We start from the raw sequence: 17707 nt of genomic DNA, 5'->3' as shown, positions 1-17707 counted from the left end.
AACCCACCGCCAGTGATGCTTGGGTGTTCCGATTTGTTTCTAAGGCATTGCTATGTGGTTAATTTTTTGTCCCAGATCAAAAGAGCCTTAGAAACGTAAGTTTGATCACATCTCAATGTGCCATGTGACCTTTATTCACGTCCATAGCGTGGTTCAGGATTAAAAATTGACACCATTTACTCACCCTCATGTTAGTCCCAACCTGTAGAAGATATCTTGAAAATTGTTTTTTTTTTTTTGTCAAAAAACGAAAAACAAGTCAGCATGGTCCAAATGTGTTTGGACCCCAACATTCTTTTTCAACAAAAAATCAACAAGATTTTTTTGTGTTTCACAGAAGAAAGACAGTCATACAGGTTAGGAGCGACATAAGAGTGAGCAAGTGATGAGAAAACATTTTGGGTGGACTACCCCTTTGAAGTAAGCAGGTTTGGAAAACCCTTAACCCAAAGTATAAATGTTGAAGGTGTAATTTAGGTCAACATATACTTAAGGAAATATTTTTCCTTCATTCTCCTAAATGTTTGTACAAGTAAAAGTTCCAGCTGAGTTCACAGCCCCACGTGGCAGCACCATCGTAGTAAAGCTGTTTGTTATTCAAATTTGGGGTGAAATCAGGAAAAAAAGAAGGCAGGTGTTTATCATCATATATGAGTCAGAATAATGCAAAGGAGCAAAGGGAAATCCCTGGCTCTCCCCCGCAGCACCCACTGACAACGGGTCTGATTATCCACTTCACTGTGCTGTAATGAATGGAAAGGGTAAGACAGATGGAAATACCAACATCAGGCCAAATGGGGAACCAAAAGCAGACCGAATCTCCAGCTGCTGTTTTCCTCCTGTGTTTAAACTCAGATCTTCCTACAGTTTCAAATGTCAAGGTCCTGATTTTAACAAATGAACCTGTGTCTAACCTGCCCACTGAACCTATATAGAAAAGTACAAAAAAGGTTTTATTGTTCTCAATGCTCAATGCATCTTTACTTGACAAAAAGAATAGAAGTGGCTTCGGAACTAAATCATAGTGTTGTGCCAACAGCATTCACCTTCAAATGAAAAGCTCCAAGCATTCATAAATTGGCAAACTTGGGGAGTGACATCTATAGCTAGCTTATGAAAACAACATGGACCTGCCAAAAAATGCCAACTATTGTTCATGTTGGGAACAGAACGACAGGTTCTTTCAGATCAAATTAATATCCTAAAAAGTACAGAGCATTCAGTCAGTGCCAATTGCAGAGCATAATAGCAGTAATGAAAACGTTTTTGCTGTAGGATATTCGACTAGACGTTGAACTAAACCAAAGTTTCTCCACCAACAACATGCTCTTTCTCACACCCTACACTATTGTATCAGATAACATATAGGCAAGTTAACAGGGCCTCTTCGGGGAACTAAAAAACTGCGAGTGTCTTTAAATAAAGCACCTGTATTGGTGCGTTTTTTTGAACTTTCATTTAAAGATTTTTTTTATAGCGAGGCGAGTGCAACTTCCTCAGTCTGTTCAGAAGTGTCACAATAGAAGTGGGCCGATACTGCGAAAGAGGAAATTGACTAAGAGATTCTCAGAATCTTTGCGGATAGTGGTCATGTGACTAGCCGGAATGAGCTTTGAGGCTAAGGCTAATTTGCATATCGCTTTCGAAAGGAAAAGGTGTTGGTCTCTGAGCGGAGCTCGTGCACCCGTTTGTTTACATTTGCACCATCTTTGGGCCCCTTGTCTTGCTTTGAGTCACTTGCACATAAATGATTATGATAAAGGCCACCAAAAGTGGCGCTTGCGGAATGAAACATGTAGTCTTGCACGAATGCATGCATCACAGAATTTGTCTGTCAAGCCCCTCAAGATTACTCAGTGGTTACTTGCACAGTTTTTTTTTTATACGGTGTTAAAAGCTAACTTCATGCAACTATAATAACTAACATGAACAATATTGTTTTTAAGTTTTGTTTTTGTTGTTATTTTTATGCTCTAAAAGTGAAGACATAAATGTAACAAAAATAACGTTCACTGAAAGCTGTGTAGCATGAAATAAATGCAAAAATTACATTGTGTACATTGTTACATAACTAAATCACTTTTTATTTTGCAGAGACACTACAATAAATGGAAGAAAGTGCAATAAAATGTTATTAACTGTTGTAAAATGAATACATGTAAAGATCATGTTGTGTTTATTTGCAAATAAACCTTGTATCATCATTTTTCTACAGCTGATCAGGTTTACGGAGACCAAGATATGCACGAAGTCGTCCGCAAACATTGCATGGATTACTTGGTATGTGAATTTCTTTGGGATTCTCAGAGTATACAAAACCTGTTCATGGTTTAATTAAATTCATGCTCTCTGTATGATTTAACTTGCAGATGAAAAATGCAGATTATTTCTCAAACTATGTGACCGAGGACTTCACTACATACATCAACAGAAAGAGGAAGAACAACTGTCATGGAAACCATATTGAGATGCAGGCTATGGCAGAGATGTATAATCGACCAGTAGAGGTTTATCAGTATGGCACAGGTGAGTCAAATTTGCATTATAGTATCAATAAAACTGAATTACGTATATTTCACTATATACCACCATGAAGAGTAAATAGCGATGACGATTTGAAAATTGTTTAATGGATTTATTGGTATCGCAAGGAATTATATTTACATTTACATTTAGTCATTTATCAGATGCTTTTATCCAAAGCGACTTACAAATGAAGACAATGGATCAATCAAAATCAACATAAGAGCAAAGATATACAAGTACTATAACAACTCTCAGTTAGCTTAATGCAGTACACATAGCAAGGTTTTTAAAATTATATAATAAATGATTTAAAAATGAAAAAAAAAGATAAACTAGGATAGAAAAAGCTAGTCTTAGAGGCCTTTTTTGCTTTTGTTAACTGTATAATAAACAAAAAAAGAGAACAAATGGATAGAATACAAAAAGATTAGAGAAGCTAGTGTTTGTATCTTTTTTTTTAAGAAAACAAGCTGTTAGTAAATAAATAGAGTGCAAGTTGAGGGTCAAATAAAGATTGAAGAGATGTGTTCTAACTGATTCTTGAAGATGGCTAAGGATTTAGTTGCTCGGATTGAGTTGGACAGGTTATTCCACCAGGAGGAAAAGTTTATTTTAAGTCCATGAAAGTGATTTTGTGCCTCTTTGGGATGGCACAATAAAGCGATGTACACTTGCAGAACACAAGTGTTCTAGAGGACACGTAAGTCTGAAGTAATGAATTTGCCTAACTGGATGGTGAAAACATGATGAAACAATGGGTTTCGTGGAACCACAAGCAGTTCTGTCTTGGCATGGTTGAATTGTAGGTGATGGTCCTCCATTCAGCAAGAAATGTCTGTTAGTCTAGCTGAGATGCGAGCAGCTATTGTCAGATCATCAGGATCGAATAAGAGGTAGAGTTGAGTGTCATCAGCATAGCAGTGATATGAAAAGCCATGTTTCTGAATGACAGAGCCTAGTGATGCCATGTAGATGCAGAAGAGAAGTGGTTCAAGAACAAAGCCCTGAGGAACCCCAGTAGTTAGATGTTGCGACTTGGACACCTCATCTCTTCAAGATACCCTGAAAGACCTATCTAACCGCGTTTCCACAGCTGGAAATATACCCAGGAACTAGGGACTTTGGGCTGATACTCAGTGTGTTTCCACCGCAGGATCTAAATAAAGTTCCGGATAAAAAAAATTTACCTCAGAAAGTCCCTGCTGGCGAGGTAGTACTTTTTCAAATTTATGGAACTTTCGACTTGGGCGGTAAACATGCTGATTGGTTGAGTTCACACAACATTGTGATTTCAACCACCATTAATTCGGATAATTTTCAAAATATTACTATTATTTTGTCATGAAATGTGATTTTAAAAGTATTTTAGTATGTTATCAAGTATGCTGCTGTTTGCAGAATTACCATCACATGTCACCAGACTATTTGCCTAATCTTCACGGTACTTTAGACCACGGTGAAAATGCAGAAAGCAACAGGTCTGGGGGGAAAATAGTTCCTGGGGAAAAAAGTTCCTGGTACAACTGCTCCGGGTTATCTCGGTGGAAACGCGGCATCTGATAGGTAAGACTCAAACCACTGGAGTGTGGTTCCTGAGATAATAGGAGCCCTTTGCTAATAGGGTTGACAGGAGGGATCTGGTGGTTAACGGTGTCATATGCAGCGGACAGATCCAGCAAGATAAGTGTTGATTTTCGGTTGAATGTCCACTTCTGAAAACATGATTGCTGTCAAGTTGTTCTGTGTGAGAAAGGCAGAGACTTGGTTGAACACAGTTCATTCAAGTATTTTTGCAATGAAAGGAAGAAGGGAAACCGGTCTGTAGTTCTCTAAAAGAGATGGGGAGAAACACCAGTGTGAAGGGATGTGTTAATGATGTGAGTGAGTGCAGGTACAGCTGCAGGAGAAATGGCTTGAAGGAGATGAGATGGAATGGGATCAAGCAGACAAGTAGTAGGATGATTAGAAAGGATGAGTTTGGATACTTCTGTCTCAGAGAGTGAAGAGAAAGATCTCAGCTGTTAGAGTTGATAATGGAGGGGGAGGAGGAGGACAAAGAAAGAGGAAAATGTTTTAAAGATCAAGTGAGAGTTAGACGAATTGTTAATTTTGTTATGATAGTATTTCCATTTAGCATTGGTGACATTAGCAGAGAAAGTATGGCCTGGCCTGGAAAGACAAGGGACAGACAGTGTCTAAACAAGATGGAGTAGAAAGTATCAGTAGCACTGTTAGCATCAAGAGATTATAACTGTTTAGGGGGAGGAAGCGAAGATGAAACCATAGCAGATATCCTGGAGGATGAGAGTTAGCATAGGTTATGTCAAATGATGACATGTGGAGGGGTATGTGATGAGTCAGGAACCATGTTGAGATTAAGAGTAAAGAGGAAGTGATCCGAGGTGTGCAGTGGAGTAACCAGTACATGATCAGTGGAGCAGTGTTGTGTATAAACAAGGTCCAGTTGGTTGCCTGATTCGTGAGTAGCCATAAATTAGCACTCTCTCAAGATCAAAAGAGGCAAGCAAGATGTAGAAGCCTGCAGCCTGAGTTTAATCTAGGTGGATGTGTAAGTTTCCAAGCATAACTAGGGGAGTACCATCCACGGGTAAGGTTGAGAGCAGCACATCTAATTCATCCGAAAGTTACCTTGTGGTGCTGGGGGTCAATAAACAACTACAAAATGGATTTTAAATAATAGTAATAGTTACTGAATGTGATTCAAAAGAGCTGTTAATACCCAGATATTAATTTCCAATCGTTAGAGATAAGCAGATCTGTACCTGTGGGGTACAGAGTGTGGGGAAATGAGAAATTACTGGAGAGTGCTGCAGGAGTAGCAGTGTCCTCTGGTTTGATCCACGTCTCTGTCAGGGTCATGAGGTTTAGTCCTGAATGATTAGTAATAGATGTTATGAAATCTGCTTTGTTTACTGTAGAGTGACAATTCCAGAGACCAATAAAAAAAGAAAGTAGTGTATTACTGTGTTGCCAAAGTGTGTGATGCGTGGTCATAATAGTAGGGATACGGAAACACATAGTAAGAGTTGGTCATAAAAACTGAAACAGAAGTGAAGCAATGTGAAGAAAATAGAATGAGTCAAAATCGATCCATTGCCAGTGTCCCTGCATGGTGAAGTCACACGGTCTTAACACGATTGCTGCTGTGACCGCTGCCGTGGTACACTAACCTTTTTCATATCAATTTGATATAATGGGAATTTAATTAATCTAAAACACACTTTATTGTTTATCACAACAAACTGCTAATCAAGTGCACAACACTGACATGTATGCAATACAGTACGAGACCAAACGCAACTTCAGCGCGTCTCAACACAGTAAACAAAACAAGCATTTCCTAGCAACGACAACAATATTTACATGTCATATGTTTAACAGTCTTTGTGGTGATGCATGATGCTCTTATATTGATGCACAAGTAAATCTGACTCCTTGTTCTTTGTGTTGCTAAATGTTATTTTGATGGCTTCTTTTAGAACCAATCAACACGTTCCATGGCATCCATCAAAATAATGACGAGCCAATCAGAGTTAGTTACCATCGAAACATTCACTACAACTCTGTAGTGAATCCCAACAAAGCCACAATTGGAGTTGGGCTCGGACTTCCTGCCTTCAAACCAGGGGTGGGTATCTGCAATATATATATACGTTTTCTTCTAAAATTTGCATTTTTTTTTTATCAGACTTCTATGTGTAGGTTCAGTAATGAATAGGTTCTGTTCATTGTCATTGAAGTAAAATGACTGAACCTGCAAATAGGAGCATGATAAAAATGCTAATTTAAGAAGAAAATTTCAGACAGCACTTAAAGGCTTTTGCATCTGAACTCTTCATATATAAGTCAAGTATTTTTACTGACTACTTTATTGGGACCACATTACATTGCTTTTAAAAAGTGTACAACTCACTGTATTAAAAATAAGTAACAGACATTTAGTAACATGGTGTGATCCATTAACGAAGAAGTCTTTTTTTAAGTGTCATTTAGGTGAGAATATCCGGTGATTGTTTGCGACTGTGCTGTAATTTCAATGTGAAATATGCGAATTGCTCTTGCACTTTGGTGTTACTATTGTTTATGTGTATTCTTGCACGTACACCTCCATCTGCTTGTGCAAGAACAGCCATTTTTTAACATGTTTAATTTTTAGAAATGCAGTAATGACCTGTATTTCCTATTCAGGAATGTTCAACAAAGTCATTGTGGGTTTGTGAATTAGGAAGTCCATTGAAAATACTGTCTCGTCAGATTGTTCCTCCCATTGACTCAGGCAGTTCCTACTGAATTTGCCGACAGTTGTCATCAAAGCCACAAAGAGACAACAAAGTGTGACCCGCCTTGTCCCATTTCCCAGACTGCTCTGGGTGGAAGAGGGGGGAAACATTCCACATGTCGGTGGTTTCGGGGGAGCCCTATTAACAGCACACTGTTTTGTTTACGTGCCACATGCCTTGTGATAATTTAAGCCGGGCAGATCAAAGACAAATCATGCCTTCCTATCAAAAACAGAGGCGCAGTGTTTGTGTGTTGGAGCTCTCCGACTAATTTGTGGCTAAGAAGGAATGCTGATATGAACATTTCTATTATCACTCGCCTAAAGTATCGATCAATAGCTTTGTAACTTTAACAACAAAAGCTAGACAAAGTTTGTTGGAGGAAATGCATTATATAGTTAAAAAGTGTGTTATTTCAGGCATTTCACATGCTTTAAGATCTGGCTCCCCCATATAAGTTAGTTTAGTAGAACAGACTGTCCAGACGGGGAATGATCCAGTACACTGTCCAGACACTGGTGAACTGTTCCAGAGCAGAGGACATGTAGCACAGTGAGAACAGCAAGACAAAAAAGACATGCATCTAAAAAATCGGTTTACAGATATACTCTGTTCCGTGATTGACCAATCAGAATCAAGTATTCTACAGCGTTGTCATTACGTTACGTGAACAAAAAAATCTATCATTGTTTGTTTAAAGAAATCATTTTAACAATGTGCTTCTGAATTGAATAGTCATTTTATCTGAGCAAACAAACAAACGATTTTAGAAAGATGTTTTTGAAATAGTTATTTTTATAAAGACTGTCTGAAGATAGAGAATTTTAAGTTTTTTCCGTTCTGTCTTGCACTCTAGAGTGAACAAAAAAATATCGTCGTTTGTTCTGTCATTCATTCATTTTATCTGTCATTCTGTCTATCGCCTTTTTTAGTTGTTCATTAATTTATTTTTCATTAATTAATTTTCTTTCTATCTATTGTTCTATTATTTTTCATTTATCATCTATCTATCTATCTATCTATCTATCTATCTATCTATCTATCTATCTATCTATCTATCTATCTATCTATCTATCTATCTATCTATCTATCCAGCCATCCAATTTTTCACTGTTTTCAACGTGTGATATAAGAGACAAAACTTTTGGGACAAAAAAATTACTCAGTGCTGTGATTGACCAATCAGAATCAAGTATTCTGGAGATGGTCATTAGTCTAAATATAGGTTGTTTACAGCTGCTGTCAAATGCAGCTCCTCCATTCAGAATGCCCTCTGTTTTATGAGATGCGTTCTGTATTTCTGAGATGAAATTAGATGACTTTTAGAAAATGATTTATTGCTCAATTTGCATCTTCAAGCTGCTTGAGCAGAAAACATTCTCACCTGTCACCCAAGGGCAAAAATGTGGCCTTTAACCTCTCCTCTGAATCTGTCTCTCCGTCTCTGTGCAGTTTGCAGACCAGTCACTCATGAAGAATGCCATTAAAACGTCAGAGGAATCCTGGATTGAGCAACAGATGCTGGAGGACAAGAAGAGGGCCACGGATTGGGAAGCCACTAATGAGGCCATCGAAGAGCAAGTGGCCAGAGAATCGTACTTGCAGTGGCTTCGAGACCAGGAAAAAACAGGCACGACAGGTGTGGAACCTGCCCGTTTCATTGCTAATCCAACTAACTACCTAACGTCTTTTGTCATTCCATCAGAAGCTGTGTTTATATTCTAATCAGTAGGAGTCAGGTAGTTAGCATGCGACAATTACTTAACAAAACCTTTGACGTCATAAAATAATCGCTGGTTTAATGCTGATCTCAAAGGAATTATTTCAGAAAGTCACAAGTTAGCTGTGATGAGTGCTTCATCAGTTAAGAAACGCATAGCTAAGACTATCGGCTACGCAAATACCTGCAGCTTATGTGGTTTTCGTTTTCACACTTCAGCCATCTGTGAAGAAGACCATTCTTCACAGAAGCTATAGGCTTTCTTATAAATCACTTCTTGAACTGACTGACAGCAGTGTATCAGAAAGAAAGAAAATGAGTCATTTTATCTAAGCAAACCAGTTTAAGAGATTTTACATAACACTATACACTTTTTTTACATAACACATTACACTTTCTGTAAATGTCCTTGTATAAGAACGTTCACTATTTTGAGTGACAAATTTTGAAGATACCGAGTGCCTGTTCACTTATCATTTGTGAATGAACGTGTTTACTTTTGTGACTCCCTCAGCCTCGTAAGGCCAGTGCTACGTGCAGCTCTGCCACGGCTGCGGCCTCCAGTGGTTTGGAAGAATGGAATGCCCGATCCCCACGACAGCGCAGCTCCGCCCCCTCTCCGGAGATCCCTGATCCTTCGCACTCGGACACACCCGCTAAGCCCCCCTCCCCGGCTGGAGCGGCCCTCGCTCTATCCAAGCCCCCATCACCCTGTGCACCAGGTCTGTTTTCATTCTTCACAATAAGGACAGTGACCATTAAAACTATCAGTTTAACTGTGCGATACATTTCCTCCAGCAAGCCAGTTTATTAGGTACATGCCACGTGATGTTCATGGTTAATTGAACTGATTATAAGGAAACCTGTCAAAAACATGTCTGACTTCAAAAACTGAAGGAATTAAATGAGAAATTATATTTTGTGCAAAGAAAGCCTATTTGTGCAGTTTAAGTTCTGTTAAGTAGTCTACCATTAGAAATCTCTTCTGCTCAACGAGGCTGCTTTCTTTGATCAAAAATTCTATAAAAACAGGAATATTGTGAAACATTATTACAATTTAAAATAAACATTTTCTATTTGAACATATTTTCAAATGCTATTTATTTCTGTGATGCAAAGCTGAATTTTCAGCATCATTCAGAAATCATTCTGATATGCTGATTCAATTCTCAAGAAACATTTCTAATTTTTATCAATGTTGAAAACAGTTAATATTTTGTGAAGCATGATCATTTTTTCTAGAATTATTTGATGAATAGAAAGCTCAGCATTTTTTAAAAAAATGGAAATCTTTTGTAAGATTAAAAATAACTTTACTGTCACTTCTGATCATTTTAAGTCGTCCCTGCTGAAAAAAAAAAAATTGAATACATTTTTCCAAAAAATCTTGGTGACCCCTAACTTTTGAACGGGAATGTATATAAACATAAAAATATATTGAATATTAATATAAAAACAGTATTACAGTAACAGATATGCATGAGAATAGTAGTGGTATAATAAAGAGAATGATCTTTAAGAGTGATCATTAATTAATTAAAAACTCTCAAAACTAAACTGTCCAGATGCATTACAGTAATGACTATTTGTGTGTAAATATACTTCATTTTAATGTCACTATGCAAAAAAAGGTTATAAAGTTTTTTAATGCAATTTGTTTTTGTGGTCTTTTTATGGAATTCACCCCGAAAGCACTGAGAAGCGACATAGGTCTCTGTACTTAAGTCCTTCAAAAGAAAGATTTTCTGTGTTCTGTCTCGCTGTTTAGGTCCCAGTAACCAGGCTTGTGTTGGACCAGACAGACCCACCTCATCTTCTCTGGTGTCTCTGTATCCAGCACTGGGCTATCGGGCCATTATGCAAGAGATGTCCCCTACTGCTTTTGGTGAGGAAGTGAAATCACGCTTGCCAATCTGTCCTGCCTGATTCAGTATGAAAGAATCCAGGGCTCAGGAATGCCATGTTAATCACTGCACTCGCTCGCCTTCCTCATGCATCTCACACAACCTGAATCTGTGATGTGATCCATGTGATTCAGTGTGGAGCTGTGTGACTTGTACCCAGCACTCATGCAGAAAGCATCATGTACTGTACGGTCATTATGTGCAGTTAAATACACTTGATTTCAGCTGAGTGTCGGCACACCCCAGCTACTGTTGACATCAGCATAAAGAACTTAAGAAGGTGCAAATAGGGAGGGAAGGTTCTTGACAGTTGTAACTCTTGTAAAGTATATGCATCAGTCTGAAAAGATGGACACACCTACTCATTCTTTATTATTGCTGTTATGCACATTTAATAATAGTAAAGGCGTTAAAGAATAAAAGAATCTGTAAGTTTCTATGTATGTTGCACACTTGGTTTATTTTTTCAATATCATCAGCCTTTAAAATTAGATCGTTTTTAGATTTATAAAGAAAATTTTATTTTAAGACACTTCTGGTCAAAAGCTTTGAATAATTCAGATGTTTTTCTCTTCTGCGCAACAATGCTGAATTTATTTATTCAAAAATACATAAAAAAACAGTATCATTGTGAAATATTATTACAAGTTAAAAAACTAAAATATTTTTTTTTCCAGTGATGCAAAGCTTCACTTTCAGTGTCACATGATCCTTCATAAATCAAAGATATTAATAATTTTATTCACTAAGGATGTATTAAATTAATTAATTTATTGATAATGACATTTACTGTGATGTAAAAAAAAAAATGTTGCAAATAAATGCTGTGAACTTTATTCATCAAAGAATACTTAAAAATATTAAGCAAAAATATTAAGCAAAAATAATTGAGCATCAAATCAGCATATTAGAATGATTTTTGAAGGATCTTATGACACTGAAGAATGATGCTGAAAATTCAGCTTTGCATCCCAGGAATAAATTACGTTTTAGAATATATTCAAATACAAATAAGTTATTTTAAAATGTAATCATATTTCACAATATTACTGTTTTTACTATATTGCTGATCAAATAAATTCAGCCTTGGTGAGCATAAGAGACTTATTTCACATTAAAAACATTGTAATTATTCCAAACATTTTTACATGTAGTGAATACAATTATCTATAAAACTAATTTCAAGCATTTGAGCAGAAGCCTTCAGATAAGAATTTCAGCCATGTGTGTGAAATGTTTTGACTTGTGGTTTATATAATATGCTGTGTTTTTATCTGTGTCAGCAAACCATAATGTGTTTTGGTGCTCTTGTTTTGCAACAGGCCTAACAGACTGGGAAGATGATGAAATATTGGCGTCCGTCTTGGCCGTGTCACAACAGGAATACCTCGACAGCATGAAGAAAAACGCCATGCATAGAGAACCTTCTCCAGACAGCAGTTGATAAAGGAGGGTTGAGGCACATCTGCATCTGAAGCAGGAGGCAGATACATGGGGATCAAACCAGTCACATTCTTTCCATCATCATGCAGTTCACATTGTCCACCCTTTCCTTCCCCCATCCACCCATCCATCAGTCCATCACTGGCCTCAGCCATCCAGCAGTGATGGCCCATTGTTGTGATACTCACCTAACCACTCCTTTTCTTTCTTACATCATTCACACCATCATTGGACTCCTTTAGGTGCATGTGAAAATAAACATGACTGATATCGATATAAAAAACATGGAGAAACGAAAACTTATTGAAAAAAAGTCATACTTTATCCTCTTAATTAATTGATTAATATAATCTTGTTTTATTTTTTTTGTTTGGGATGAAAATGCTCTTTTTTTTCTTGGAATAAAAAAGAACTTTCTGAAGAAATATACTTATTTGTTGTCATCCTGTTCATACAGTCTTGATTCATATTTTTTGAATATTTCACTATTACTCTCAAATGTGGAAAACAGTTTTATTAAAGAATGAAGTGTGTCTGAATAGTTGGGTATATAGATATGCATGCAAGTTTAATGTAATGCTGCAAACTACCAGTCCAGAGTCTCAAATGATTACTAGGTCATTTAAGTCGGATGAGTGAGGTATTAATATCTGCTTATAAAGCATTATCATACACCATCGCTTAGCTATAAAAGTTCTGTTTTTCTAGGTATATCATCATGGAGACAAAACCACATTCGATTTTGTAAATAGCTGATGTGGGACTGTCCCACATGCACAGAGCATGCTAAAGCATGAGTCATTATGCCCTTCAAACTAAGATCATCCCTATTTATATGGCAGATGTGCACAATATTTGTGCTAAATGACTGGTGTTTTTTTTTTTACTTCAGATTTTTTTATTACTAGTAAATAACCCAATAGTGATCAGTATGTTTTTTCAATTTTTTTTTTTTTTTACTGGTGACTAGCTATTCAAATAACTAGAATTTATTACTTGGGTACTACTTCATTTCTCAATTCAGATTCAATCTGAGTGTTTAAAAAAAAAGGGGGGGGGGGGGGGGGCACATTTAGCTATTTAATTCTATATGAGGATCTGGGGGTTAGATTCACTTAAATGTATCTGTTCCACTTTTTCTAGTAGTATTTTTCTATAGTCGTTTAGTAATAGTAAAATGTATTTACTAGTATCCATATCAGTTATTTGTACCTAATTATAATGAGACACGAATATCTGTTTAAATTGTTACTAGTGGCATTTATCTCTGCTAAATGCTTTTTTAAATTCTATTCTTAAAGTATATGAATGGTTATTTCATGGGTTTCATTAAGAAATGCTATTAGAAACAGCTGGAATATCTTGCCTTAGTGCATGAGTGAATTCAAAATTTAAGCGTTAAAAAAGGTCAAAGGTATATCCGTCATCGCGCGCGCGCGCTCTTTCTGAGAAACGTTGAGCGCTAGAGCTGGGGAGATTTTAGAATTTTAGCCGTCGCTCATTAATATTCATTTATTTTAAAATTTTCAGCGCTGTGATTGGCTGTCAGTTCAAAACACTCCGAGCGTGTTAGTCGCGATTGGGCGGGTTCGCTAGAGTGGGCGTGTTTACTCGTGTAAACTTAAAACATCAACAAACTACGAGATGATTCAGAAGTGTGCGAGTGTGTTGAAGGAATCGGTCGACAGCAAACGGCAGAATTTGAACTAAACTGAAAACAGATTTTGACGAACCGTAACAGAGTATCATGGATATGTTCTGCTGAGGCGGGAGCACTGTACTTACTGAAGATATCACCTGTTCTCAGAGGTTTTATTCGTATAAAAACAGAAAATGCTGGATAAAAGGATTGTTGACCTGCGTTCCGATCAGCTTGAAGGCGTGAGAGCAAAAAATGGTAAGTGCATTGAAATGCAAAGACCGAAAAAGCTAAAATATATATATATATATATATAAAGATCTGTTTATAAGGCTATGTTTGAATTCGCCTTTAAATTATTTTGAACTTTACCAACAGTTAAATAATAATTTTTGCTTTTAAAGCTAAATTGTACATTAACCCAGAAGCATAATTTAGAATGACCGACATGCATTGTTATGTTATATCTTTATGTTATATGCAACATTGTTATGTTATATCTTTATTACATTTGATTGTGTACTTTCAGTTAAGGAGCACTTTGAGAAGCAATACAAGATGGGATCTCTTCTGGGAAGCGGCGGGTTCGGTTCTGTGTTCTCCGGACAACGCATTTCAGACGGACTACAAGTAAGAATTAAATACTCTAATATTTCGTGCATAAATCTTCATAAACGTATCCTCTAAATTACTTTTATTATCATTTTAGGTCGCTATCAAACAAATATCCCGAGATAGAATTCAGCAGTGGGCCAGTCTGGTGAGTAATGCTTAATATTTAAGCAAATGTTTTTTTTTTTTTTTTTTTTTTGTCATACAAATAAAGCTACATTAGTTCAAATTTGAAAAGACAAACAATTAAGTCATAGACACAGGAATGATAGCGCCCTCTTCTGATTGTTTTGGTTTTTACCGGAACAGCGTCGTCCTTGTACAGAAAGTGACGTAGGCGTGACGCCATGGGTTTTTCAAAACACCCTAAAAGGGAAACTTAAGTGGACTTTCCCAAGTGTATCAGAGCCAGTTTGATAGTAATAGACGATACATATTTGGTTTCAAAACAAGAAGAATATTTATAGGTCCAAAATATGTGACAGATAAAATTGTAGTTCCCCTTTTAATAACCCAGGGAGAAACCCAATTTTACACCTGCAGTACCTTATGTGGAACTTTTCTAGGGATTTTTTTTTTATATAAAATATTTTCCGGTGGAAAATAATCAGAATCCAAGGTTAAAAATGACCATTGTTTTTTTAACCCTTTATAGCCTGGTACAGCAATCAAAGTCCCCATGGAGATTGCTCTCCTCCTGCGTCTCGGTGGAGAGTCGGGGTCGCTACCCGGTCACCGCGGCATCATCCGGATGCTCGACTGGTTTGAGATGCAGGGTCAGGGATACCTCATTGTGTTTGAGAAACCTCAACACTGCCAAGACCTGTTTGACTTCATCACTGAACGTGGGGCCCTGGAGGAGCCCATTGCACAGAGGTGTGTAAAAGCAACAGTCTTTTGACATTCAATTCTAGCAGTAAGCCACAATGCTGACGAAAACTGTCTTTTTTTTAGATTCTTCAGACAGGTCATTGAAGCCCTGCAGTTCTGCCACTCCAAGGGAATTGTGCACCGGGACATCAAAGATGAGAACATCCTTGTAGACACCCGCACCGGAGACATTAAAATCATTGACTTTGGATCTGGTGCTCTACTGAAGGACTCCATTTACACTGACTTTGAAGGTAAGGCGGCTTTGGTTTGATTATTGTATATGCATGAATATAACATGAATGTGGAGCGGTTTCTAATGACCTCTGTCTGTTTAGGGACCAGAGTCTACAGCCCTCCAGAGTGGATCCTCCAACAGTGTTACAGCGCTCGTCCACTCACCGTGTGGTCACTGGGTGTACTTCTGTTTGACATGGTGTGTGGAGACATTCCCTTTGAGCGGGATGCCGACATTGTAAATGCCACTCCGAGTTTCACTAAACGCATCTCCAAAGGTGAGCAGCAAACAAAATAACATTTACTTTCTTAAAGAGACAGTTCACCCAAAAATGAAAATTCTATTATCATTTACTCACCCTCACATTTTAAACCTGTATGACTTGTATTTATTATTATTTGTATTATTATTAAGTGAATGGGAGCCAAAACTGTTTGATTACCATAATTTTTGACATTCAGTTATAACAGTGTTCCTTTTTGAATGAACTATCCCATAATAAAACTTTTTCAATAAAATTTAGCATAGACTTATTAAATTGTTTCCCAATATATAAAATCAATACAATTAAGTCGATAAAATAGATCCTGCCCTTTTACTCTTTTTTTGTACGTCTATAACTTGCAAATACTTCACATTATGGATATCAAATGGGTTGCAAATTATGCAGTTATGTAATCAAGCAGATTTGTTACTTAAGAACATTCACATTTGCACATTTACTTATAACAAAAAAACATGAGCGTTACAGAGCCAACAATCTTTGTAGTGTACAATCCCAGCCAGGTTTATTCAACATGTATTCTTTCATTTCAGAATGCCAGTCTCTGATTCACTGGTGCCTGGCATACAGGCCGGAGGATCGGCCTAGTCTGGAGCAGATTTTGCAGCATCCTTGGATGATGGAGAGCACTGAGGACATTGGAGATTTGCAAGCGGAAAGCAATATTAAGCCAAGCCTTTAAATCCTGAAGGACTCTGGACTCGATTCAGAGATTTCACACACACTGTTTGGTTTTACACACTGGACTCTCTGAACTCTAGTTTCTGGCTTCTGGATTCTTCCTTATTTATTTTTGTTTGTTTGGCTGCCTTTAATGTTCATTTCATTTGGACTTGGGATCTATGCTTCAAGATGCCCAGAATAGCCCTGGATTGCTGCAGGTTTACTTTAGGAATTAATATTTCCCACGACTACAACCATCACAGCTCAGTGCAACTGTTTTTATTTATTGCGGATTATTTATTTTTTTCAGCCATGTAATAATTTATTTTTGCAAGAATTTCAGAAGCAGTAAACTGTGTTCGTCTTGACTGTTTTCTAACTGACTTAAATGACAGTAGATGGACTTGCAGTTATTTACCAGACTGCCATGATACCTGGTTTTACAGGTTTCTGTAGTACAGTGACATTCTCTCCCTGTTCTAAGGGTTTCAAAAAGATCTTGGATCTGCTTTCCAGTCTTTTTGACGGGAGGCCTGGCGGAACAATGATTCAGCCTCATGTGGATCTGTTCCCATTTATCAACACACACTCTCAGAGAAGGTGCGACAGAAGAGAAGAGGAACATTCCTGTGGATCCTGTTTACTCTAAATGAACCAATTCCCTAGATGGATTCCTCAGAGCCATTACTAAGGCTTTTGGTTTCTGTCTGTATTGTTTGTGAAATACCTGTGCTGTAACTTAAATAATGTCGTCAGGACGCTTTGTACGGAACAAACTCAAATATGTGTCATTTTGTTGGAAGTTCCCAAAGAGCAGCATGTTAACTAATGTGAGGAGGGTTTGAACCACTAACCCCTGTTGATGTTTACTAAAAAGGGCCTATGGGAATTTCCTAACTGTCTGATTAAACACCAAAGAAACCTACCTTACTGTCTTATGTGAGATAAACATGCATAATGCCAGGTCTGGATTAAGTAAAGCAAGACATTAAGTTATTTTCTTTTGTATTTGGATCCTAAACAGCATTGACATGTTCAAATTGTTTGATTCAAGACTTTAAAACTGTACAAATTGGACTTTTCCCAACACAACATGTAATGCATTCATGTAAACACTGAGGTATTTCTGATACAGTCACCTTTCATTTTTTGTTATATAAAAAAAATCCTTGCAGTTTTTGCTTGGGTTGGCACAACAGTTTTGCTGTAAATACTTGTGTATTCAACAAAGTGCTGTGGCTGTTGTCACATGATGTTTAAGAGATTCTATGAATAAAAAAAATATAGATGTGAAATATCTATATTTAAAGAAACACCTGTCTCGTCTTTTCTATTGATTTTTTAAACTCAAGCCATACCAGTGATGATAATTTTCTATTCATCGTCAAGTTAAGGGAATTTTTAAACAGGCTTCTCTAAGTCCAACCATTCTAACTAAGTTAGCAACTTTGTTGGTTGCAATGCAATTTCCCATTGCCAACCAACTAAGTTGCTAACAGGTTAGCAAC

General features: G+C 37.1%; 2 protein-coding genes across 2 annotated transcripts in view; both read left to right on the top strand.

Annotated features, from left to right (window-relative positions):
- Positions 1 to 12308, top strand: part of otud5a (OTU deubiquitinase 5a) — a 30171-nt gene extending 17863 nt beyond the window's left edge. Inside the window, 8 exon segments of the mRNA XM_026269123.1 lie at positions 2216 to 2280; positions 2370 to 2526; positions 6027 to 6175; positions 8280 to 8450; positions 8452 to 8466; positions 9062 to 9269; positions 10316 to 10432; positions 11774 to 12308. Of these exon segments, the coding sequence (XP_026124908.1) occupies positions 2216 to 2280; positions 2370 to 2526; positions 6027 to 6175; positions 8280 to 8450; positions 8452 to 8466; positions 9062 to 9269; positions 10316 to 10432; positions 11774 to 11895 (1004 nt within the window). The 3' untranslated portion in view covers positions 11896 to 12308.
- A 1211-nt stretch (positions 12309 to 13519) lies between these two features.
- On the top strand, positions 13520 to 16717 carry LOC113107005 (serine/threonine-protein kinase pim-2-like). The gene is made up of 7 exons (XM_026269124.1): positions 13520 to 13791; positions 14063 to 14163; positions 14243 to 14293; positions 14801 to 15021; positions 15100 to 15269; positions 15354 to 15530; positions 16070 to 16717. The coding sequence occupies exons 1-7, from the start codon at positions 13728 to 13730 to the stop codon at positions 16216 to 16218; spliced, it is 933 nt and encodes a 310-aa protein (XP_026124909.1). The 5' UTR covers positions 13520 to 13727; the 3' UTR covers positions 16219 to 16717.
- Positions 16718 to 17707: the final 990 nt, after the last annotated feature.

Source organism: Carassius auratus, chromosome 8, assembly GCF_003368295.1.
Source record: "Carassius auratus strain Wakin chromosome 8, ASM336829v1, whole genome shotgun sequence".
Taxonomy (NCBI): domain Eukaryota; kingdom Metazoa; phylum Chordata; class Actinopteri; order Cypriniformes; family Cyprinidae; genus Carassius; species Carassius auratus.
This window is presented reverse-complemented; position numbering and strand designations above follow the sequence as displayed.

What these genes read in the sequence shown, in the direction of transcription:
- LOC113107005 (XM_026269124.1), top strand. Translation starts at nt 13,728, where the DNA reads ATGCTGGATAAAAGGATTGTTGACCTGCGTTCCGATCAGCTTGAAGGC. An exon ending in GCATTTCAGACGGACTACAA is followed by an intron (nt 14,164 to 14,242) that starts GTAAGAATTAAA and finishes TTATCATTTTAG; the next exon opens with GTCGCTATCAAACAAATATC. An exon ending in CATTTACACTGACTTTGAAG is followed by an intron (nt 15,270 to 15,353) that starts GTAAGGCGGCTT and finishes CTGTCTGTTTAG; the next exon opens with GGACCAGAGTCTACAGCCCT.